The sequence below is a fragment of the Vicia villosa genome, linkage group LG4, assembly GCF_029867415.1.
Source record: "Vicia villosa cultivar HV-30 ecotype Madison, WI linkage group LG4, Vvil1.0, whole genome shotgun sequence".
Classification (NCBI taxonomy): Eukaryota; Viridiplantae; Streptophyta; class Magnoliopsida; order Fabales; family Fabaceae; genus Vicia; species Vicia villosa.
The window spans coordinates 184,498,215-184,524,715 of NC_081183.1; the positions used below are offsets into that span (position 1 = coordinate 184,498,215).

Below are 26,501 nucleotides of genomic sequence, written 5' to 3' on the forward strand. Positions count from 1 at the left end.
AAAGATTAATTACAAAAAGTAATGGAAAAATGGCATGAGATAGGATTGCTAAAAAATATTAATTACAAAAGAAAATGGGAAAAAGTAAAAATGGCATAAAAAAGATTCTAAAGATAAGGCATACAAGCAAAATATTTTTTAAGTGTTGCAGAAAAAACATTTTGAGAGAAATGGAAAAATTACAAAAAAAAAAAAAGAGAAAATGACATAAGATAGGATTGCTAAAAAAAGACTAATTACAAAAAAAAAATGGCGTATGATAGGTGCTAAAAGATAAGGATTATTATATAAACAAAATATTTGTAAGATAAAGGAAACATTGTGAAAGAAATTGAAAAAAAAATGATAGGATGGTAAAAAAGATTAATTAAAAAATTTGTAAATATTAAAAAAAATTAGATAATCCGTAACATAGACACTTTTTCTTAATTTTCTTGTATCACTATAAGAAAAGAAAAAGAAGAGAGAAGATAAGAAAAAGAAGAGAGAGATAAGAAAAATATGTAGAAGCTAAAACTACTACATGTGATCATAATAACAACTAAGTCAGATTTGTAATCAAACAAATAACATTAAATCCATACATGTACATAGTTGAATGCGTGCAACTGTAACCTTAAAAAGCAAATTCAAAATCTTAGTTTTCCATGAGCATTCATCCCTTACAAACAACAATAGCTGCATATCTGTTACACATCAACTAAGATCATAAAACAAAATCTATACATGCATTACAACTTGGATATATCACTGCATAGAGTCATGTTAGCGTGCCCTCGATTTCTATGGCCAAAACTTGATGAGTCATTCAAAAGCGGAAAAGCAACAACGATGCTGAAACACATCAAAAGCATTCCCTCCCATGAACACAGCTCCTTGATGTTCACTCTCACATATACTGCAAAAATATTAGAAAGTAAAAATCTCTGGCAGAATAATAAAACCTAAATATTCTAGGATTCTGAAAAGAAAAGAAAAAAAGCATGCATGAAACCACTATAACCAATGAGCTTGTTTCCTTGTTCAGAACATCTTTTGTTCTACCTTCACAATCAAGGGAGAAGTATACACCCACTTATTCAAGTTTAGGACCCATACTGTTAGGCCGAAGACTAATATTGAGGAACCTCTCCCTTCAGAGAAGATTCTAAAGGTTTATTATAGAAAGGGAAGAAATCCTAACAAGGATTAATGTTGTAATTTGGTTTGTTGTTAGCCGTTAGTGTTTTCTGTTTTACTTTACCATTAGGTTAGTTTGTTAGTAGGTTTTATTCTTGTAAGTTGTTTTACAGACTGAGCGCAGATAGTGTTCCCTTGTGCATTCATTTTTCTTTGATCAATACACTTCAGGGGCTAATAATCCCCTTTCTGGCTAAGAAATTCCCGAGAAACCAAACAATTGGTATGACCAGCCAGATCCAGGTTGCACAATGGACAACAGAAATGACACATTGCAGATATTGGCCAGCAAACATGGTAAGAAACTGACAGAATCAAAGAGGACCGTGGAACTCGTCAGAGAAAGTGATAGAAAGCAACTGATATGTAAAAGAAAATAGGAAAAATCTCTTTGAGTACCGCACAACTTTAAAATGTGTTTGATTTTTTTGAAGACTTTTAGAGAGAAAGACTTTGGAGGGTCGCGTTAATATCTTAAAATGTGTTTGATATTTTAAGGACCCCCTTCATCAAGGACCCGTTTGGAAACAGTTGTCCTCGATTCAAACAACATACTTGCACCATGTCCATCAAAGTGTCTGCCCTACACTAAGATTTGTATGTCCTATATACTTGCCAAAAGTCAAGTAGCAAATGTTCTCACAAAGAGACAGTTTGATGACATGGTTTGCAAGCTTGCTATGAGTGACATATCCATACCACTTTGAGGAGGAGTATTGAATATCAGGACAGGTCAAACAGATCTACTTCAAGATATTGTACCTTCGTATGTGGAAACTTAGTTACATGGAGAAAAAAAATAAAATGTTGTAGCTAGGAGCAGTGTATAAGCTGAATTTTAATATGTGGCTCGTGAGTTTTGTGAAGTACTATGGATTAAAAGATTCATAGAAAAATTGAAGATTTCTAGCTCAACTCGAGTCAAAGTTTACTGCAATAAGGCAGTTATTTATTTTGCTCATAATCCTATCCTACATGACCGAATGAAACATGTTGAAGTGAACAAGCATTTCATTAAAGAAAAAATTGAAAGCGGAGAGATTTGTATGTCTTACATACATATCAAAAGTCAAGTAGTTAATGTTCTCAAAAAAAGTCTTCGAAAGAGACAGTTTGAGAACATGGTTTGCAAACTTGCTATGAATGACATATTCATACCAACTTGAGGGGGAGTGTTGAGTATCATTACAAAATCAAACAAACTCTGCTGCAGAATAATACAACAAATATTGTTTAACAGCTCATTAACATTGGACGTAAATTGTAATTAATTTTACTTATTTGTCTTTACTATAGTTAGAATCAGCATTAATACAACAACAACCAAGCATTATCCCACTAAGTGGGGTCGGCTACATGGATTAACTTTCGCCATAATGTTCTATCCAAGTCTACGTTTCTATCCAAATCGTTAATCTCGAGATCTTTCTTGATAACTTCTCTTATAGTCTTTCCAGGTCTTTCTCTTCCTCTAGTTGTTTGACTTCTCTCCATCTGATCTACTCTCCTTACCACAAAATCTACAAATATTTTGTCTAAATGTCTAAACCACCTAAGTCTATTTTCTACCATCTCTTCTATTATAGGTGTTACCCCAACACTCTAATATTTCCATTTTTAATTTTAGGGTTAATAGTAGTTTACCCCCTGTAATATGAGCGTGTTTCGGTTTACCCCCCACCGTTGCCAAAGGCAGGTTTTGGCAACGGTTTTTTTGAAAAAACCGTTGCCAAAAGATAGGGAGGGGGGAAAAGCAAAATTCACTAACATTACAGGGGTGAATTACTATTAACCCTTAATTTTATTATGTCTAGTCTTACAGCACACTCAACGCAACATTGTCATCTCTGTTACACTTACCTTATTCTCGTGTTGATTCTTAACCGCCCAACATTTTGTCTCGTACAACATCGCAAGTCTTACCGCAGTCCGATAAAAAATTTCCTTTAGGTTGAGCGGTACCTTTGTATCACATAAAACCCTGAAGCTCTTCTCCGTCCCAGTCATCCAACTTGAATTCGATGGTTTGCATCCCCTTTTATTTCTCCATCATTTTATATTACGGACTCAAGATATTTAAATCATGTGACATGAAGGATGATATGGTCTCCAAGTTTCACTTATAGGCTAGAAACGCTTCTTCTTTTGTTAAACTTACATTTCATATACTTCCTCTTACTTCTACTTAGGCAAAAACCATGTGTTTCTAAAGCTTGTCTCCAACCTCTTTCATTTAAATCCTCCTCGACTCTTCAAGTAGGACTATGTCATCTACAAAAAGCATGCATCTTGGTGGTAGCTCTTGGATGTGTTCCGTGAATTCATCCAAAATTAAGGTAAAAGGGTAGGGGGCTTAGGGTTAAACCTTGATGCAAACCTATTGGGATGGGGAAATCGTATGTCTCTCCACCCCATGTTCGTACACTAGTTGATATCCCTTCATACATATCTTGGATACCTCGAATATATGCAATCCTAGAGGGTTTTCCACAAAATTTCAATAGGCACTCTATCATACGCCTTGTCAAGTCAATAAAAATTAGGTGCGAGTCTTGTTGGTCCATCTGATACTACTTCATCACACGTCATAGTAGATAGATCGTTTCCATGGTCGGCCTTCTAAGCAAATAAACTTAATTGATTCTCAGTGGCTTAAGTCTCTTTTCTTAGTCTTCGTTCAATCACTTTTTTCCATAACTTCACGATATGCCTCATAAGTTTAATCTCACTATAATTTGTACAACTTTGTATATCCCCCTTGTTCTTATAGATAGGAACTAGAATGTTTCTTCTCCATTCATCCGACATTTGCTTTGACCTCATAATCTCATTAAAGAGTTGGTGAATCACTCAATATCTCTATCTCTAAGAATTTTCCACATTTCAATAGGTATGTTGTCTGGCTCAACCGCCTTATTGTTAGTCATCATTTTCAACGTTTCCTTTATCTCTTATTTGTGAATCCGACGGTAATAATTATAGTTTCGATTCTCTTCTCTAATATCGACTCTGATAGAGTCCAGTGAGATATCATATCCTTCATTAAATAAATTGTAGAAATACATCTTCTACCTATCATTTATATCTTTTTCCTGAACCAAAAATCTGCCTTCTTCATCTTTGACACATTTCACTTGATCCAAATCTCTTGTTTTTCTTTCTCTTCTTTTAGAGAGCCTATATATAGATTTTTCTCCTTCTTGGAGAATAATAACCCTTGATTATCAATTGATTGTGCTACATTTTATTGTCACTTGTATTTTATAAATACCCCTTATGTATTGTTTCACAAATAAATGAAATACAATATATATATATATATATATATATATATATATATATATATATATATATATATATATTTCTTATATGTTAGAATATAGGACAATGACATATTTGTTAGTGTATGGAATAAGGAGGAGTTAGTAACAATATAGAATAACAGTCCCAAAAAAACAATAAAAGATAAGGAGGAGTTGTTAGAGATGTTAGTTAGTTAATTGATCAGTTAGAGAAGTTAGTTAGTTAAATGATCAGTTAGAGTAGTTGGATAATTGATTACAGAGAATGTCAAAACAAACAGGAGGTGCATTATCTATGCTAAGTTTCAAACTTAATTATAAAGGAATCATACACTCTAGTTGCAATGACTGTGGAAAGTATCTTCTAAAATTTTGCTAGAACTTAATGACTGATTGTAAATATATCCCGAAGATGGAACATTTTTACCTCCACATTCAAATCTCATATAACCTATACGGATTTTGACTACATTGATAAATAAAAGTAAATCCCTGTACAGATTTTATCCTCGCAAAACCCTCAGAGTCGCATATCAGAAGTCATTATTCTAGTGACAGTAAATTCTTACCACCCTAAAGTTTAGACCATTATACAGCTACTCTATTGAAATACATAAAATTTGGGGGATACAAGTTCATAAAATAAATGAGAATGTCATAGAAATTTGAAGCAACTAACAGAATTTGGGTAAATTAGGGTGTAATCACCTCATCATCGTCGTCGTCATCATCAGATAGGTCAACTATTATAGCTTCATTAATACTACTTCCACTATTACCATCACCAAGAAGCTCCCCTGTCAATTTCTCCACAAACTCCTTGGAATCATATTGATCAGGTTGTTCTTCAGATGATGGATACTTCCTCTTTTGACCAGTCTGCTCATGATAGATCAGATTTTGCTCCACCATATCTTGCCACTCTTCTGCTTGAAATAACAAGTTCTTTTTCAGACACATGAAATTCAAAATGAAATATACAAATGGGGCAAGCTAACAGAGTGTTCAACAAAAAAAGTATCAAAATTCGAATCATCTCATCAAACTTTTAGCATTAGACAATAAAAACAATCAAAACAAAGAAAATAACCTTGCCAGTGTAATGGAAACTCTTAAAACACACATACTAAAAAGAAAAAACTTAGTTTTAAGAGTCCAACGGATCTAGGATACAACTAGATACCATCTCATTTTAGAGTTAACTCAACCGCACAAAACCACCACCACCACAACAACAACCAAACTTTATCCCTCCAAGTGGAGTCGGCTATATGAATCAACTTCTGCAATAATATTTTATCCAAGACCATATTTCTATCCAACTGCACAAAACCAACTCGTAAAATTTGGTATATTTACGAATCATAACCACAATTTAGGTCATATCTCTATCCAACATTAAACTCACAACAAAATTAGAATAAGACAGACAACATAGTGTTGAGAGAGCTCCTAACATGATTCTTCCCATGAAAATGTTCGGAGAGCTCCTAACATGATTCTCCCCGTGAAAAGAGACTCGGTTCGATTCCTAGAGTCGTCCATTTGGGAGATAGTGCAACCCCATTGTTAAATGTATTTGGATCTCAACTCCAAAAGTTAGCTCAAAGGGTGAGGTTGCTCTCACATATTTATACACCAACAGTCCAGGAACTTCAACACCAACATCACAACTACTAACTTCAACGCCCATGATTATCACAACAAAGATGTCATTCTATTGTTTGGGTATCATAACAGAAAAGATCAATTTTGTCATTCTGTCCAAATAGGAGGTATAAAAAATGATGGAAAGTGATGGAATGGGGTGGAATGCATTCCTTCATATTCCGCTTCATTTCATTATTTTTTAATTAATCCAAACAGCGGAACATAAATTTATACCACTTCATTCCATTCCATTCAAAGTTATGATATAAAACACCGTGGTTGAGAAAGAATAAGAAACAAGTAACATGAACTTACCTTCACTAAGATTTGGAAGGCGCTCCAGTCTATTTTGGCACACACTAACCCTATCCTGTGCAACATAAAACCAATAATTTTCAGCAACATGCAATGCATCACAAAAGCTCAAATTGTGAACCATAAATAAAACAATACCCAAAAAAGAACCCTTTAACATACTTACAAGCTCAGATTTGAAAGGATGGTCATTTGGGTTAACTCCTCTACACTTCAACTTCACTGTAATGAAAAATCAAGATCAAAAAATTGAAGTGAAGCAACAATAAATAGATGGTGATGTTGATAATGGTAATAAAGTTGTAGCTACTAACATGAGAAGAGAGTTGAAGTGAGTTTAGCGAGGGAGATGAGAGAGTGAGCACGTCGAAGGAGTGGGAGTTGGAAGAGGTAATCGGGGTCTGAGTGGGAGAGGAATTGGGGCAATTGGGTTTCGAGTTCCTCAAGGTTGTATAAAGTACGGTTGAGGAGTTCTATTGTTGATTGAGGTACTGCTCCTCCTTCTACTTCATTTGGTTTCACCATTCTCTTTCTATTGCAACTTATTCTGAGAATTTTATTCGGATTTGGATCCTCTCCTCACTTTCTTCTCTTTAGACGAAAAGACTAATGAGAACTAAAAAAAAGAAAGATTAAAAGACTAAGTGTGTGTTTGGTAATTCAGTGGTCCACCGCTACGAGTGTTTAAAAGTATTTTTTACTTTGGTAGTCTGCCGCTATCAAGTGTTTAAAAGTATTTTTTTTTACCTTGGTAGTCCACCGCTATCGAGTGTTTAAAAGTATTTCTACCGTGATTTTGTGAAACTATAAAGTGTAGCTTTTTACTAAGTGTGATTTCTTATTATGAATTTGATGATCATGAGTTTTGTAAAACTGTTTTTTATTTAAGTTATTTTTATCATTTTTCAAGAAAGTGAACGATTAATAAAATATTATATAAAAATAACAATAATGGTATGTGAAAGATAAATTTAAAAAAAATAAGAGAAAAAATGAATAATTATGAATATAATAGTATTAATAATTCATTGATATTTCGATGTGAAATAAAAATTTGGTGGAGTATTATCAAAGGTCATCGTAGAAGCTCTCTGATGCATATGTAAGAGTTTCTAGTGGATAAAGAATGGATGTACATGTAAGTTTAGCACTTTAATATCCAAGTCAGTGAGATCAGAGATGAATAACTTCCAAGAGTGAAAGAATTGTATAGTGGCCTAACACGTGACCGTGCTTATATGTGAAGAATGGTTAGAACGGCCCCCGGTGGACACGACGTGAAATATACAAGAGGTCGGTGGATTGATTCTAACGGTTGCTATGAGTGTAGTGTCGAGTGGCATTGCGCAGCCACATGGCGAGGATTCGCCTAAGTCATCCTTAGGCGAGTAAAACCCTATATTGAACTTTTGAATTGGGTCGGTTGTATTGTCCAAAAAAGTTGTCCTCCAAGTCCTTTCTATCTAGGATTGAGTTAGGATTGTTACAAAAGTGTTAAGACTAACTTCTAAAATGTTCTTCTTCATTGTTTCGAGCTCCCCAACTGGTCATCTAAGGGGGAGAAGAGACTGATGGTGTATTTGAAGGTGGGAGAAACACAAGAAATGGGAGGTTTGAATTGGATTGCACAAAATATAATCTTTTTTGCAACTCAAACACAAAGCTAAAAGGTGAATAAAAATAAATTAACAAAATTATTTGTATCTTGGTTCACTGTTGACTAAGTTACTACAGTCCATCCCGCAAGGTGATTTGCCTTATCCACAAGGACTTAATTCACTATAATCAACCAGTTACAGATAACCACAATAAGTCCGATCAACCTTGTAGACAAGCCTAACAAGTTTGTCGATCCTTATTGTCAAGCCACAAACAACCACAATAAGTCTGATCAACTTTGTTGACAACCCCAACAAGGCTGTTGATCCTTATTGTCAAGTTGTAGATAACCACAATAAGTCTAATCAAACTTGTTGACAACCCCAACAAGTCAGTCGATCCTTATTTCCAATCCACGTTGACTGCGGCCAAAGTTTTCTTAAGAATCCTTACTAAACCTAGTCTCTCAAGGAACCTATCAACAACTGTTGATTACAAAGATGTGTACACAGAGATGATTCTAACAAGAAGATTACACAATATTTAAGTTCTACAACACAAAAGTGTTGATAGCAAGATATGAACAAAAACTCCTTTTTAAGAATACAAAACTACATAAAAAATATCGCAAAAGAGTTTGTGTAGCGCTTTAGCGTAGTTTTGTAGAATGGGTTCATTCTATTCAAATTCTTCTAAGTCCTTCTTTTATAGGTGAAAAATAGATATGTTGGAGGGTAGAATAGAAAACATAAAACCAGTTGTTTTGTGCCACGGTCATAGTGGGAATGATAGACAACAAGTACAAAAAGTATTGTCCTTACGCCACCCTATTACAGTAGTGGTCACAGTGTACTTTTTACTTTTCTACTCACCATCTCATGCAAGCCAGTCTTGATCTTTATCTTTTATTTCTTCAGAGGCTTCCGATGTATGTTGATTGAAGCATGTTGTAGAAGGATCAAAACTTGAGTCTTCTTAACCTAAGTCTTTAGAGTCTTCAGAAATTGTTTAGCAGAACCATATCTTCAGAGTCTTCAGCACTTGGTTTTCAGAAGTAATGCCTTCAAATCTTCAAAAATCGTTCAGGAGAACCTTGTCTTCAGCATCTTCAGAACTTGGGGCAACAGAAGAAAAACTTTATAAGGCCTCCAAAGCTTCCTTGCAAAGTCACGACTAGAAGCTCTTATACTAATGTTCCTTAGTACTGTTGCATAAGAAGCATTTCAGAATCTTGACTTAACTTTGTAACACACCAAAGGTATTCTTCCGTAGTGTTGAGTTCAGAACTTGATGACATCACACGCCTTCTTACCATAGTCAGAACTTGTTTAGCAAAAGCTATACACTAGATAGAAATCATTAGAGTACACAATTTTTCTCTAAGATGTCATGTTAATTTATCATCAAAACTCAAGGCCAGGTGCAAAACCAATCTTATTTTTACAGTAGTAAATAGGAGCAGATGATCTTGATAACACACACATTAAATGTTTGTCTTGTAACTCAAATTTTTTTGCAGTGAGAACTCTTATATTGACCTACTGGTTATTTTACGACCTTTTGGTTTTTGCAATCTCGAAATATTTCTTTTTCTCTTCATCACTTAAGGTTTTAAGGCATACTTCGACATTTAAAATATAGGCTAAATTACTCCCAGAGTCCTTTAAGTTATTTAATTATAACAGTTTGGTCCTTCATGATATTTTCGCTACAATTAGGTCCTTTATGTTATCAAATGTGCACACCGTTATCCTTTTTTAACAAAGAAAATGTGCTAATTGTGGATGCAATTATATTGAGTGGTATAAAAATGATGAAGTGCAACCAATAATACAACAATCAACATTTCTAAATGTTTAAAATGAGAGAAAAATGAGGCCGAAATCACCCAAAAGGACCAAGTTGTTACAAAAAAAACTTGAAGGACCATACTGTTACGATTAAATAACTTAAAGGATCCTGGGGGTAATTTAGCCTAAAATATATTAATTGAATATTCAATAAGTTAAGATATATCAAATAAATATTCAACAATTTGATATCCACAGATCTTTAGCTATGACGAGTAGTGTTTAACTATTTCAAATTTATAAAATTTGTAGTACTTCTATTACACAAAATAATTGTGTAACATAAATATTATACCAATTATGTTATATTTTTGGATTGATTTATTGGAGGTAAGGGTATTGAGTGGCTCACTAACGAAATTATGAGATTAAATTAAATGTCAGATGAATAGAGAATAATCACTTTAGTTCTAATCTGTAAGATGGAGGATATACAAAATTATGAAAATTATAGAGAGATTAAATTTATGAGTCGTACAATAAATTTATGGAAAATAGTGATTGAATGAAAATTAAAAAAAAAAAAGGCTCAAGTCGCTGAAAATCAATTTGATTTTATGTCTGAAAGATCGGTCTTGAAAGTGATCTATCTACTACGACGAGTAATGGAGCAAAGTATCGGATATACCAACAAAACTTGCACTTAATTTTTATTGACTAAGAGAAAGCGTATGATAAAATGCCTAGAGAGATTTTGTGAAAAGTCTTAGAGAAGAAAGGAGTTAAGATTGCATATATTTGAGTTATTTAAGATATGTATGAAAGGTTATCGACTAATGTGCATACACAAGGTGGAGAGACGGACGATTTTTCCATTATAATATATTTATACCAAGGTTTAACCCTAAACCCCTACCTTTTTACTTTAACTTTGGATGTACTCTTGAAGCACATCCAAGAGCTAAGTTTGAGATGCGTGTTCTTAGCAAATGACATATAGTCCTACTTGGAGAGTTGAAGGAGGATTTAAACGAGAGGTTGGAGACTTGGAGAAGAGTTTTAGAAATGCAGGATTTTCGCCTAAGCAGAAGAAAACGAAATATATAGAATGTTATTTTAGGAAAAAAAGAAGTGTTAGTAACGTAGAGGTGAAAGTTGGAGACCATATTCCTCCCCACTTGTCACATGATTTAAATATCTTGGGCCCGTAATACAAAACGATGTAGAGTTAGATGGAGATGTAAATCATTGAATTCAAGTTGGTTGGTTGAAATGGAGGACTTCATAGATTTTGTGACAGAAAGGTATCGTTCAAGTTGAAAGGAAAATTTTCTCGAACTACGGTAAGACATGCAATGTTGTATAGGACAAAATATTTGGTGCTTAAGAATTAAAACGAAAATAAAGTATGTGTAACAAAGATGATGATGTTGCATTAGATGCGTGGTAAGACTAGACATGATAAGATTAAAAATGATAATATTAGAGAGAGTGTTGGAGTAGCACCTATGGTAAAAAAAAAATAGTAGATAATAGACTCCGGTGGTTTGCGCATGTAGAAAAAAGACCGGTAAATTTTGTGATAAAGAGAATAGATCAGATAAAAATGAGTCAAATAGTTATAGGTAGAGAAAAATCTAAAAAAAATTATAAGAGAAGTTATTAAAAAATTTCAAAAATTAATAATTTAAATAAAAACATAGTCCTGAAATAACTACACTTATTAGGATAAGAGTTGATTGTTGTTGCAAAAAATTTGTAGGAACATCAGCTTGAAATATAATGCAAAAAATTTGTGCAAAAAATTTGTAGGAACAACAGCTTGAAATATAATATTATAACAATGTTGATTCATATAAATAACTACACTTATTAGGATAAGAGTTGGTTGTTGTTAGAAAAAGTTGTAGGAACATCAGCTTGAAATATTATAACAAAAGTTGATTCATATAAATAGAATTTTGACGCGAAATATGTCTTTAAAATTTTATAAGTATTATCTCGTTCTTCAAATCATAACACTGCCTTATGGAGTTGACAAACAGAAACATTTCTTCTCCTTCTTCAAATCATAACACTACCTTATGGAGTTGACAAATAGAAACATTTCTTCTCCTTCATCGTAACATATAAGAGATTTAGGATACTAATTTCTTCCCTTTTTCAAATTAATTTTCATTTTGAATTTGAAATAATTATAGTTTTACTTTTGTTTTGAAAATGCAGCTGCAAACACAAACTATGTAATCCACAACCCACGAACATGAACACAAAAAATTGAGAGGATTCTCTCCATTTCTCATTAAAGTATCATTTTAAGAAATCATTGTCTATAACTTTCAAAATAAAAACTTGTCCAAATTGCTTAACATAGATTGTGCTGGTTGATTTAATGTAACAACTCGAATTATGAAAATGTGATACCAAGAAATGACATTTGTGAATAACTGAAAGGTTAGTAACACGCTACAAATGGTATGTAGTAGGCAGAATTGTTTCTATGGCAGAATTGTGTTTGGAAAAAAATACATTCGTAAAAAGTTTTCCTAACAATTTCATGCCATCATGCACACAAGTCAACAATCTATCAGCTTCAAATAATGACCTATGAAAGCATTCATACAAAAGTTCATTACGGATTAAATTTATCACTGAATCACCTGGATACTGATTAGACCAAAAATGGACCTTTTGAAAGTGAGGTGTAGCATCAAAATGACAACATCATGTCAAACATCAGAAATATTTCGTACAAAATCTTTAATATCAGTTGCAAGATTGCCAGTAAAAATAGATAAGACTCAATATCCGCACCATTGTTAATAGTGTGATTCGAAACAGTAATTTCACCTCATGATGCGCCTTCCGTTGAACGTGAGGTCACATTATTTTCTACTCAAACACACACTAATAATATCATCATGGTGCAATTCTGAGTGGGTCACGTGGATAAAGCGATGTTTTGCGAATGTTATTCAGCCCACAAAAGAGCATTACTACACGCTCCAATCCTACACCAAAGCCACCGTGTGGTGGTGCACCATATCTGGAAATGATGAATCATTTAGCTTTTCCGAAAGACAATTATTTACACCAAAAATTGATAATAAGAGCCACTAAAAACAAGAGGAAGAGGTTAAAAATAATACCTGAAAGAATCGATGTAAGAAGATATTGTTTTGACCTCAATACCGCAAGCCTGTGCACGTTGTTCCAAAAATTCTGGCACGTGTACACGCTGAGCTCCTGAAATTATTTCCTCACCTGAGGGAAAAGGAATAGACAGAAGTTCAAATCAAGCAACAATTATCAAAAACTCAAGCTGCTATGTAACTACAGACACATTTGGAGAAACATGATCAAAAGCTCAAGCTTTTGTGGAAGTACAAACGCTTTTACAGATGCGTGAAGGTTAAATAAGACATGATGAATTATGCAGTAGATTGTAATACCAAAATATTGCATGATAAAATAACTTAGTGTCTACTTACCACGAATAAAGACATCAAACGAGTTGCTGTAATTTGAATTGTCATAGCAAGGCATTGTATAAAATGGCCTTATAGCCAAAGGATACCGGTGAAGGATATAGAACTCTGTTCCATACCTGTATATAGAATTACAGTCCAGAAAGAATTTTAAACAGTATCCTTAAAAACAAAGACAAAATCTTTAGTTGTAAGAGATTTGAATAGGGAATTACTTTTCTAAAACTAGTTGGCCTAGCTTCCTTTCTGCTTCAGTATTCAAGTCACCAAAAGGTTCAATTTCTACTCCAACTTCCTGCAAAGCAAAATCATTACTAGCTGCGCAACAACATAACCATACATTTCTACCGTCCTATCAGTCATAATTAAATTAGATCAAGTCCTTTTTCTGAGTCTTGAGGTAAATGTCTCAACAGGCAAATGAAATAGCCAGGAATACATCAGAGTGTCATCTCTCAATCCGACCTTGGAACCTAAACAAGTATCACCAATTTGCTCACCAATCAAATAATTATACGAAGAAAATACACTCAACTTGTCCTTTATAGGACTCCAAACCAACAACCTGCAAGACTATTATGATATGGATTGAGGATGGGACATTGGCACAATCTAAATGTGCACAGGACACTGCCTAACGGTGCTTAAACTTCAACCCCCTCTCTATCTCAATATGAAATATACAAGAATAAAAGATTTAAAGGTTCAAGCATCGCCATCATCATCCTATCACATTGTTTGTTTATCTACAGCATGCAAGTTAATTAATTGAGAAACATTTAAGCTTACCTTGAGCATCTGAATACCTTCTTCATATGTTAGCCGCAGAGTGTTTCTCAGATACTGCAAATTTACAAGGCAATAGTCAGATCATAAAATGTAAAAATGCATTCATTTGCACCTAATACTAATACATTACACAACAAAAGCATCATCTACTCACTATATAACAAATCATTTGACTGAAATGAAACTGATAGTCAGATAAATAACAAATTCCATGTATAAGACAACCAAGATGATAAAAATGAACACCTTTAAAGGTTCAAATGGATACTGATTTGCCACAGCTTCGAGATCCTTCTTACAATTTGTGTTCAAACTGTCAAATATAGCGACGAACAATCTGTCAACTACATCCATAACCTGCCAAAAGCTCAAATCATCGGTAAACCAAGTTTTGTCCCTCAACAATTTCAAATGCTAACATCCAAAATCTAAGCTGTCAAATGTACCTCAAAATAATGCTTCTTAATCTCCATTTCAACATCAAGCCCTGTAAACTCGCACAGATGTCTGTGAGTAAAGGAATCTTCTGCTCTAAACACAGGACCAATCTCAAAAACACGGCCAAAGTCAGCACATATTGACATTTGCTTGTGAAGCTGAGGTGACTGAGCCAAGCATGCAGGTTGCCCTTTGTAGTCCAGTCTAAAGACGGCAGCTCCACCCTCACTAGATCCAGCAATCAACTTTGGAGTGTGGATTTCAACAAAGCTTTCACCTAATAAAAACTGTCTGAAGGCCTGCCCAACATCACAATCATGAGATAACCAGATCATTCAGCGTAGTTCCTGAGTAGCCAAACTTGCAAGTAACAAATATGACTCAAAGAAACAAACGGTAAAAAAAACTTGTCAGAATAGCATCAGAAATAACAGGCTTTACATTTCCAACTTGAGACTGAATGCGGAAAATTCCTTGATTAGCTGGTGTTCGTAGGTCAAGTACTCTAAAGTTCAATCGTGTATCCTGATTCACACGAACAAGTTGTTCACCAGCCTGCAACAAGTAAAAATCCCCATCAACATTCATATAAATAGAGGTGTAACGTGTCTGTTTGGTTTGATTTAGAGGAGAAAATTTGAACCAGTAAAAAAATAACCGGTTTGGTTATGTTTATGCAATCTTTTCTATTGAAATCCTAACCAAACCAAATTGGTGAAGAACAGGTTGGTTTGATTTGGACCAATCAGGCTAATTACTTTTAAAAATTTAAGAAACTTTAAAAATCTTAAAAGATGAACTTTGTTTCAAGCATTATAGATTTCATATAATATTATAACAGTACATGAGCTAACTGAGAAAAATAATATATAATAATTTAAATGCATGCACAGTACATATCTTTTAACATAACATCCATAATATGGTGTGATATAAAAAGAAATAACAAAATGTAACAATTCAGTTCGGGTCTCGGTGATGGTTTTAAATGACATGAAACTGACAAGATAAGTGAACCAATAGAGGTCGGGTTTGATTGGTTTGGTTCGGTTTTGGTGCTAGCATGAAAGCAAAACATCAAACATTTTAATTGATTTGGATCTTCAGGTTCATTGGATCATTGTTTAGTTTGGTTCTTACGCCACAACACATAAAAAGAGACAAGTTCCACTATATTAAGCAAACAACAAACATGCATCTTAAATCAATCAGTTTGATTTTAAATTGTAACACGCAATAAAGTAATTACACCACAACACATAAAAAGAGACAAGTTCCACTATATTAAGCAAACAACAAACATGCATCTTAAATCAATCAGTTTGATTTTAAATTGTAACACGCAATAAAGTAATTGCAACCGAGACTCGACAACCTCATCGTAATTGAAGTTTTTGCTGCAACCCTAATTACAACATTGCTAGTCAGAATTGAATGTATATACCTGAATGGCCTTCTCAATTTCAACCTCACTTCGGGCAGCATCCTCAAGATTAATCGGCAGAGTAGGAACGGCCTTACTCACACAATACAGTTTGCTCACTTGAATTTCAACCTATCAAAAACAAAACCACACAAAACAAGATCATCATTATCAGTAAAACACCACAAACCCTAAATTCCAAACACCACAAAATCACAAAACCTAAGCAACCTGTTGTGTGGCACCTTTAATAGGCGCGGCCGGAATGGAAACCACGCCTTCCACATCAACAATAGACTCCCGACTAAGCGCGGCCGCAAATTTCACCATCTGCGGACTCACTGAATCAGGTTGTGCCTGAACCAAACACTGCACAGTAAAACCATTTTCTCTGATAACTAAGAACGCCATCTTCTTCCCCACCGGTCGAATAGTCTGCGCCCTACCCCGGATTTTGACCGGCTTTTTCGCTACCGAATCATCAAGAGCCTCCACTCGGGTCCATTCATTGACATCAACAGGGGTCTTTGACTGGATCTCAATGAGAGGGACGAATCCGTAATTGACGGCAAGGGGGTCATCTTCGACTGAGAGATTTGATGCAGCGGTGGTGGCGGCGGCAAGTTCTTGTTTGCGGCGGAGCTTCTCCTGCTTTGCGGCTTCCTTCTTAGCGGCCTTTTTGCTTTGCGCTTCTGATGAGAGCGGCGGTTCTTGAGACTCTGAAGACATGTTTTTCGCTGAAACGGAGAATGTGAAAAGGTGACAGTGAGAGAGACGAGGGTTTGAGTGAATTGTGAGAGAAGGGGTTTTTCTATTGTACAAATCTTTAGTTTTATGATACCATTTTGTGTTGATTGGTCTTAATTTTAAGATTTATCAAAAATGCAGTACTCACTTTATTGATTTTTAATTTATAGATTCCACAAGGAATTTCATATATTACAATTGAATTAGTTTTAAAATAATTGTCATTTTTATTTTTAAACATGAGATTAACTAATATTTTTTCAACCACATGTCTTTTAGTAATTAATATTATGACAAAACAACTTACACTATTACGAAAAACTCATATAACAGCAAAAAAACTCATATAACAGTGGTTGCGAAAGACCTATAAAAATGGTTGAACAATCGTTGTTAGATAGGGTGTAGTTGTAAGTCGGTTATTTACAATTTTAGTCTACTGTCCGTGGTAGTAAATTGGATAACGTGCTATATACAACCATGGTTATATTAAGCAATTGTGTTTTAATAAATAAAAAATGCAACAGTAGAACAACAATAACAACAACAACAATAACAACAACAATAACATCAACAACAACAACAATAACAAGAACAACAACAATAACAACAACAATAACAACAACAACAATAACAACAAGAACAACAACAACAATACCAAAAAAAAGGACAACAATTATTAGTGCTAACTTAAATTCATACTTTTCTTATTTCATTCAAGTTAGAGAAGAGATGGTGAAGTACTGAAATTTGTTAATAAAAGATATGATATTTTCGAGTTTTGGTTATGGAAGATATGATCTTTTCAAACTTTGTTTAGTTCAAAAATAGTGTTTCGTAAATGAAAAATGGCGTTTGGAGGTAGAAAATGAAGTTCTTCTAAGTTGGAAGTTCGTCTAAGTCTTAGGTTTCATGTAGATCACTAATGGTAGTGTCTTGAGCGTTCACTACTAAAAAATTCACTTTTAGTGACAGAATTAGTAACTAAAAAATTTCAATCACTCTAGCTACCGAATTAGTCGCCAAAATTTAATATATTAGAAATACAATTTAAATGTCTCTAAATCGTCGCCACCTTCGTCGCCATCAATCTGGTCGCCTTATCACTAGATCGAGGGAAAGAATCTGTCGTCATTGCCTTCACTTGCCTCAACCTAACTTCCGCATCACTTGATCTGAAGAAAAACTTTACCGTCACCGTCGTTACTACCTTCATCTTTCTTCTACCTAATGAATTATTCTTTGTTTATCTCTATTAAAAATGGGTATATGTTTCAAAGAATTTTGTTACTTTTGTTCGATTTGATTATTATTAACTATGCATTATTTTTATTCTAATTGATTACTTGTGTTCTAGTTGTTTTTTCTAACTTTGCAATTCTCCAACTAATCGCAGTATACAAGCAGGAGAGAATTGAAGAAAATTATAAAGAGAAGGTCAGCTCATTGATTTTACATTTAAATTTTATATTATATAGTTGTTTGGATTCACATAAGTTAAACTAGCATTTTGATGTATAATCTTTGTAAGTTTTTTGCAAAGGAAACATAGAGCAATAATTTTATCTTCTCTTTTTGGTGCGTTTTTTATATAAATTTTTTAAAAAGGTTTTTTTTTTCATATGTAGGAATTGTAGAGATGTTTTTGGTGAAGTAATGAATATCATTTCAAATTTGCATTCCATGTAATTATGAATTTTATTTGCATTCCTGGTAGCCATTGTATATGTAAGTTTAGACATGTTTGACATGCAGGAGTTGTAGATAAAACCTGGTAAATATACATCTTCGACATGGAGGAGTTGCATTCCCTGTAGTCATTGTTTATCTAGTGTGATCAAACCTATATACTACGATTCTTAAAAGTTGTTAATTCTCTTATCCACGATACTTAAAAGTTGTGAAAAGAGATTATAACATGAGTTACAAGAAAATAACATTCAATCCCTATTTTCTACTATCATATACGAATCACACAAATCTAAGGTGTTTAAAAGTGTTTCCTATTCCTCATAGATTTCCCCAAAGGTCTTCCAATTGAAGGATAGAAAAACACTTAGAAAGGGGGGGATTGAATAAGTGTGACTTTAAATCTTGGACGATAAAAATAAAATGCACAATTATTTTTATCCTGGTTCGCTGTTAACTAAGCTACTCCAGTCCACCCCCGCAGAGATGATTTACCTCAACTGAGGATTTAATCCACTAATCGCACGGATTACAATGGTTTTCCACTTAGTCCGCAACTAAGTCTTCCAGAGTCTTCTGATCACACACTGATCACTCCAGGAACAACTGCTTAGATACCCTCTAAGACTTTTCTAGAGTCTACTGATCAACACGATCACTCTAGGCTTAGTTCACTCCTAAGACTTCCCTAGAGTATTCTGATCAACACGATCACTCTAGTTACAAACTGCTCAGCCAACTGCTAAGACTTCCTAGAGTATACTGATCACACTGATCACTCTAGTTCCTTACAACTTAATGTAATTCTAAGAGTTTACAAATGCTTCTTAAAAGCGATAATCACAACTGTGATATTTCTCTTAACGTTTAAGCTTAATCTCACTAAAATATTACAACAGCAATGTAGTGAGTTGATGAAGATTCTGAGTTTAGATTTGAACAGCGTTTCAGCAAGTTTGATATAAGTTGTTTTGGTGCAGAAATGTTAACCTTGCTTCTCATCAGAACTTCATATTTATAGGCGTTGAGAAGATGACCGTTGAATGCATTTAATGTTTTGCGTGTTCCGTACAGCATTGCACTTAATGTTATACGCTTTTGTCAACTACCTCGAGCCTTGTTCACGCTGTGTCTACTGACGTAGCCTTTAGTAGCTTTTAACGTTCCTTTTGTCAGTCAGCGTAGTCTGCCACCTGTACTTCCTTCTGATCTGATGTTTGTGAATACGACGTTTGAATATCATCAGAGTCAAACAGCTTGGTGCATAGCATCTTCTGATCTTCTGACCTTGAAGTGCTTCTGAGCGTGATACCATCTTCTGATCTTCAGTGCTTCTGATCTCATGTTCTTCTGATGCTTCCATAGACCCATGTTCTGATTCTGCTTCGACCATCTTCTGATGTCTTGCCAGACCATGTTCTGATGTTGCATGCTGAACCATTTGAGATACAACTTCTGAGCGCTGAATTATGCGTACTCTTTATATATTTCCTGAAAGGGAAATTGCATTGGATTAGAGTACCATATTATCTTAAGCAAAATTCATATTATTGTTATCATCAAAACTAAGATAATTGATAAGAACAAATCTTGTTCTAACAATCTCCCCCTTTTTGATGATGACAAAAACATATATAAATGATATGAATTTGCGATCAGAAAGAGTAGACGGCAAAAGACAAATTACACAGCTATAGCATAAGCATATGAATATGTCTCCCCCTGAGATTAACAATCTCCCCCTGAGATAAATAATCTCCCCCTGAAATAAATACTCGAAGAACTTTGATAAAAGACTTCCCTGATTATTTCGGTAGAGACGATCATATAAGCTTCTGCCTTCAGAGAATTCATAGCTTCTGACTTCTGCTTCCATTGGACAGCTTCAGAACTTGAATTTCTTTGATCTTCAGAACATTCACAGCTTCTGACTTCTGCTTCCATTCAGGACAGCTTCAGAACTTGAATTTTCTGGATCTTTTAGAACATTCACATCTTCTGATTTCTGCTTCCCTCGGATAGCTTCAGAACTTTGAATGTCTACCAACATCACTTCATGCTAGATTTGTATCAGAACATTGTTGAATGTACCAGAGCATCATCAGAGCATCTCTACATCCTGAAATGTTACAGAACAAAAACTAAACGACAAAAGTCAGCATGAACGAGTTAGAACATAAAATGTATGTTTGAACACATTATATGTATCAGAGCCATATAGGCTGAAATAATGTATCAGAGCAAATAATGTATCAGAGCCATAACATTATATGTATCATAGCAAATAGAATTTTGTCAGAACAGGATAGACAAAGATATTCAAATTCTATTATCAGTGCTTCTGATTCATTCTTCTTTCTTGCTTCTGATCTCTGAAGCTTGACAGCACTCAGCTTGCTTCAGTTTCCAAGAGCTTATTCCTTTTACAGAATAACGCTTCTTATGGTTTTGCTTCTTGTGTTTGCTTCTGAAGATTCACTTCACTTCTCTGTACCTGCAAACACTCAAACCATATAGAACTTGCAGTTCTTGTTAGTGAATGTGTGGGAGCCTTTACCCAGCAACTGATAGATTAATCAAATCATTTATCGTTTATCTTCTCCCCCTTTTTGTCATAACATCAAAAAGAATATTAAAAAAAATTCAGATGCATAAAACGACAAATAAGACATTTACTGGAATGTAAAACAAAGAAACTTTTTCATTGATAATCAAAGGATTACAAGAAGTTCATATGTTTAACAAGCAGATGCAACAAGGGAAAAGAAAACTACAAAGACCAAATCCTAAGACCCTAGCTAAGACAACGTCTGTGCCAGCATGCCATGAAGGAGTGAAACGCTTCATTGACTGCTTCTCGGGCTTTCAGGCGAGGAGTCAGGGAGACTTGGTTCTGATGCAGATCTGCCACCTTTGAGTCATGGAGCTTCAACAGACTCAGAGTGAACGCTAGGTTTTGAGAGAAGAAATGAAAAACGAGAGAAAGAGAGAGAGAGAGAGAGGAAAAAAAAACTTTAAGAGGAAAACAGAGAGATAGGAAACCAAAAACCATTTTGAAGAGTATTTAAAAAAAAATGAAACGAATGAAGAAACGCATTTAATGTTACGTGACGTGAGGAGAGATAATAAAGACAAATGAGGTGACTAGCACAGTTACCTATGGTCGGCGTCCCTTCAACTGCACGCGCGCTTATCCATGAATAGTAACGACAGGTTTACCATCCCGAGATAAAACGTAACAGCTGTTTTGCTTTAAAAGAGGTTCTGAATCAACTTAGACAATGAGACGTTAGTAATAACCGAATCATAATTTCTAAAAGATTTCAATCAGAACTTCTGACAAAAAAATTTTCAACATTCATTTCAGAAGATACTCATACATGAGAACTTCTCATCTTCTCATTCTGGGCATAAATCCATACTGATGTTCTTCAGAATGAACTTAAACCTATCTTCAGCCAGGGGTTTTGTAAAGATATCAGCCCATTGATGGTCTGTATCAACAAAGTTTAAAGATATGACACCCTTCTGAACATAGGCCCTTATGAAATGATGTTTAATCTCAATATGTTTAGCTTTTGAATGAAGAATAGGATTCTTAGATAAACATATAGCAGAAGTATTATCACAGAATATAGGAATGTTACTCTCAAATATCTGATAATCTTCTAACTGACTCTTCATCCAGAGCATCTGTGTACTACAACCAGCAGCAGCTACATATTCTGCTTCTGTCGTTGATAGAGCAATAGTTGCTTGCTTCTTGCTGTACCAAGAGATCAAATGACTTCCAAGAAATTGGCAACTTCCTGAAGTACTTTTTCTTTCAATTCTATCTCCAGCATAATCAGCATCGCAGAATCCTACTAAGTTGTATTCTTTAGATTTTCTGTAAACTAAGCCAACATTAGTAGTACTTTTCAGATACCTTAGAATTCTCTTAACAGCAGTTAAATGAGATTCTCTAGGATCTGATTGGAATCTAGCACACAAACAAACACTGAACAAAATGTCAGGTCTAGAAGCAGTCAGATATAGAAGAGATCCAATCATACCTCTGTATAACTTCTGATCTACCTTCTTACTTACCTCATCCTTACCTAGGATGCATGTTGGATGCATAGGAGTTTTGGCTTCTTTGCAGTCCAGAAGATTAAACTTCTTCAGAAGTTCCTTCACATACTTGCTTTGGTGAACATATGTTCCTTCTGATGTTTGATTTATTTGTATTCCAAGGAAATACTTGAGTTCTCCCATCATGCTCATTTCAAACTCAGCCTGCATAGACTCAGCAAACTCCTTTCCAAGTGTAGCATTAGATGTTCCAAAAATAATATCATCTACATATATTTGACAAATTAAAATATCCTTTTCAAAGGTTTTACAAAAGAGAGTAGTGTCCACTTTTCCTCTAGTGAAACCATTATCTAGAAGGAAAGAACTTAAGCGTTCATACCAAGCTCTGGGAGCTTGCTTCAATCCATATAATGATTTCTTTAGTTTAAACACATGATTCGGAGACATAGAGTCTTCAAAACCAGGAGGTTGATGGACATAAACTTCTTCATCTATATAACCATTTAAGAAGGCACTCTTAACATCCATTTGATAGAGAGTGATGTTATGTTGAGTGGCAAAAGAAATTAATAGACGAATAGATTCTAACCTGGCCACTGGTGCAAAGGTTTCTGTATAATCAATCCCTTCTTGCTGACTATAACCCTGAGCCACCAGTCTGGCTTTGTTTCTTACCACTTCACCTTTCTCACTGAGCTTGTTTCTGAAGACCCATTTTGTACCAATTATATTGAATCCATCTGGTCTAGGAACAAGATCCCAAACATCATTCCTTGTAAACTGATTCAGTTCTTCTTGCATAGCAATTATCCAGTCTGGATCTTCTAGAGCATGATCAACAGAAGTTGGCTCGATCAAAGATACAAGACCTAATTGACAGTCTGCATTGTTCTTAAGGAATGCTCTTGTTCTGATTGGATCATCCTTCTTTCCAAGAATGACATCTTCTGAATGACCAGAGATAAGTCTGGATGATCTTCTGACAGATGGTTCTTCAGAAATGCTTAGATCCTCCAGAGAAGCTGATACTTGATCTTCTGGTTCTTTGCTTCTGAGGAGCTCTGCTTCTGATGCGTTGCTTCTTGGCTCAACAACTTCTGATATATCAATATCACAATCTGCAAAATTATCAAACTGCTTTGGTTTTTCAGAACCAAGCTTATCATCAAACCTGATATTGATTGATTCTTCTACAACCAATGTTTCAGTATTGTATACTCTGTAGCCTTTTGAGCGTTCAGAATATCCAAGAAGGAAACACTTTTGAGCTTTGGAATCAAACTTACCAAGATGATCTTTAGTGTTCAGAATAAAGCATACACATCCAAAAGGATGGAAATATGAAATGTTGGGCTTTCTATTCTTCCACAATTCATAAGGAGTCTTATTTAGAATAGGTCTGATAGAGATTCTATTCTGAATATAGCATGCAGTGTTTATTGCTTCTGCCCAGAAATGCTTAGCCATATTGGTTTCATTGATCATGGTTCTGGCCATTTCTTGCAGAGTCCTATTCTTTCGCTCTACAACCCCATTTTGCTGTGGAGTTCTAGGACAAGAGAAATCATGGGCAATACCATTCTCTTTGAAGAATTCTTCAAAGGATCCGTTCTCAAATTCACCACCATGATCACTTCTGACCTTTATGATTTTACACTCTTTTTCAGATTGAATCTGAATGCAGAAATCAAAGAACACTGAATGAGTCTCATCCTTGTGTTTTAAGAATTTTACCCAAGTCCAGCGGCTATAATCATCTACGATGACTAATCCATATTTCTTTCCTCTGACAGATGCTGTTTTGACTGGTCCAAACAGATCAATGTGCAAGAGTTCTAATGGCCTTGAGGTAGAAACAACATTCTTAGACTTGAATGCAGGTTTGGAGAACTTGCCCTTCTGACATGCTTCACAAAGAGCATCTGATTTGAATTTCAGATTAGGGAGTCCTCTGACCAGATTCAGTTTGTTAATCTGAGAAATCTTTCTCAAACTAGCATGACCTAATCTTCTGTGCCAGACCCACTGCTCTTCAGAAACAGACATAAGACAGGTCACCTTCTGACTCATAAGATCTTGCAGATCTGTCTTATAAATGTTGTTCTTCCTCTTGCCTGTAAATAGGATTGAGCCATCCTTCTGATTTACAGCCTTGCAAGACTTTTGATTAAAGATTATGTCATAACCATTGTCACTCAATTGACTGATAGATAAGAGGTTATGAGTTAATCCTTCTACAAGAAGTACATTAGAAATGGAAGGAGAGTTACCAGCCTTTATAGTTCCAGAGCCAATTATCTTGCCCTTCTGATCTCCTCCAAACTTGACTTCTCCTCCAGACTTAAGCACCAGGTCTTGGAACATAGACCTTCTTCCTGTCATGTGTCGTGAGCATCCAGAGTCCAGGTACCATGACATGTTGTGCTTTGTCCTTCTTGCAGCCAAGGATATCTGCAATAGGAATAATCTTATCCTTAGGTACCCACATTTTCTTGGGTCCTTTCTTGTTAGATTTTCTCAAGTTCTGATTGAACTTGGGTTTAACATTATAAGCAATAGGAGGAACAACATGATAATTTTTAATGTGAGTTTCATGATATTTCCTAGGTTGTGTCACATGCTTCTTGGTGTGTGTTATGTGAAAACTTTGTGCATGTGAAGTGTGCCTAATATCATGAGAGTGGCCATACTTGAACTGATCATACAATGGCTTGTATGTAATTTTCATTTCATCAACAGGTTCAAGTTTGTATGGGGTTTCACCCTCAAAACCAATGCCAACTCTTTTGTTTCCAGATACGGCATATATCATAGAAGCTAGCTGACTTCTGCCAATACTTCTAGATAAGAACTTCCTGAAACTTAAATCATATTCTTTCAGAATATGGTTTAGACTAGGAGTGGATTTTTCTGAATTAGAAGGAGATCCAACATTATTGGATAATTTTAAAAGTTTTTCTTTTAATTCAGAATTCTCCAACTCAAGCTTCTTTGTTTCAAATTCAAATTGCTTTTTCAGCTTTTTGTATTTGAGACTGATCTGAGACTTGAGTTCCAGAAGTTCAGTTAGACCGGAAACTAACTCATCTCTAGTAAGTTCAGAAAATACCTCTTCAGAATCTGATTCTGATGTAGATTCTGATCCGTCATCTTCTGTCGCCATCAGCGCACAGTTGGCCTGCTCATCTTCTGAATCATCTTCTGACTCATCCCAGGTTGCCATAAGACCTTTCTTCTTATGAAACTTCTTCTTGGGACTTTCCTTCTGAAGATTTGGACATTCATTCTTGTAGTGTCCAGGCTCATTGCATTCATAGCACATGACCTTCTTCTTGTCAAATCTTCTTTCATCAGAAGATTCTCCATGTTCAAATTTCCTTGAACTTCTGAAGCCTCTGAACTTCCTTTGCTTGGTCTTCCAGAGTTGATTTAGCCTTCTGGAGATCAGGGACAGTTCATCTTCTTCTTCAGATTCTGATTCTTCAGGATCTTCTTCTTTGGCCTGAAAAGCGTTAGTGCATTTCTTGATATTAGATTTTAATGCAATAGACTTACCTTTCTTTTGAGGCTCATTTGCATCCAGCTCAATTTCATGGCTTCTCAAGGCACTGATCAGCTCTTCCAGAGAAACTTCATTCAGATTCTTTGCAATCTTGAATGCAGTCACCATAGGACCCCATCTTCTGGGTAAGCTTCTGATGATCTTCTTCACATGATCAGCCTTGGTGTATCCTTTGTCAAGAACTCTCAATCCAGCAGTCAGAGTTTGAAATCTCGAAAACATCTTTTCAATGTCTTCATCATCCTCCATCTTGAAGGCTTCATACTTCTGGATTAAGGCAAGAGCTTTTGTCTCCTTGACTTGAGCATTTCCTTCATGAGTCATTTTCAAGGACTCATATATGTCATAGGCCGTTTCCCTGTTAGATATCTTCTCATACTCAGCATGAGAGATAGCATTCAGCAAAACAGTTCTACATTTATGATGATTCCTGAAAAGCTTCTTTTGATCATC

General features: G+C 35.0%; 2 protein-coding genes across 2 annotated transcripts; both read right to left on the reverse strand.

The window, feature by feature from the left end:
* Nucleotides 1-599: 599 nt before the first annotated feature.
* On the reverse strand, nucleotides 600-7,062 carry LOC131596332 (uncharacterized). Its single transcript, XM_058868953.1, has 5 exons — nucleotides 6,761-7,062; nucleotides 6,613-6,668; nucleotides 6,447-6,501; nucleotides 5,190-5,407; nucleotides 600-898 (listed from the first exon to the last, which is right to left on the reverse strand). The coding sequence occupies exons 1-5, from the start codon at nucleotides 6,969-6,971 to the stop codon at nucleotides 890-892; spliced, it is 549 nt and encodes a 182-aa protein (XP_058724936.1). The 5' UTR covers nucleotides 6,972-7,062; the 3' UTR covers nucleotides 600-889.
* Nucleotides 7,063-12,479: 5,417 nt separating this feature from the next.
* On the reverse strand, nucleotides 12,480-16,820 carry LOC131596333 (aspartate--tRNA ligase 2, cytoplasmic-like). The gene is made up of 10 exons (XM_058868954.1): nucleotides 16,205-16,820; nucleotides 15,995-16,105; nucleotides 14,992-15,105; nucleotides 14,559-14,849; nucleotides 14,359-14,469; nucleotides 14,113-14,166; nucleotides 13,539-13,618; nucleotides 13,327-13,442; nucleotides 12,985-13,099; nucleotides 12,480-12,881 (listed from the first exon to the last, which is right to left on the reverse strand). The coding sequence occupies exons 1-10, from the start codon at nucleotides 16,700-16,702 to the stop codon at nucleotides 12,755-12,757; spliced, it is 1,617 nt and encodes a 538-aa protein (XP_058724937.1). The 5' UTR covers nucleotides 16,703-16,820; the 3' UTR covers nucleotides 12,480-12,754.
* Nucleotides 16,821-26,501: the final 9,681 nt, after the last annotated feature.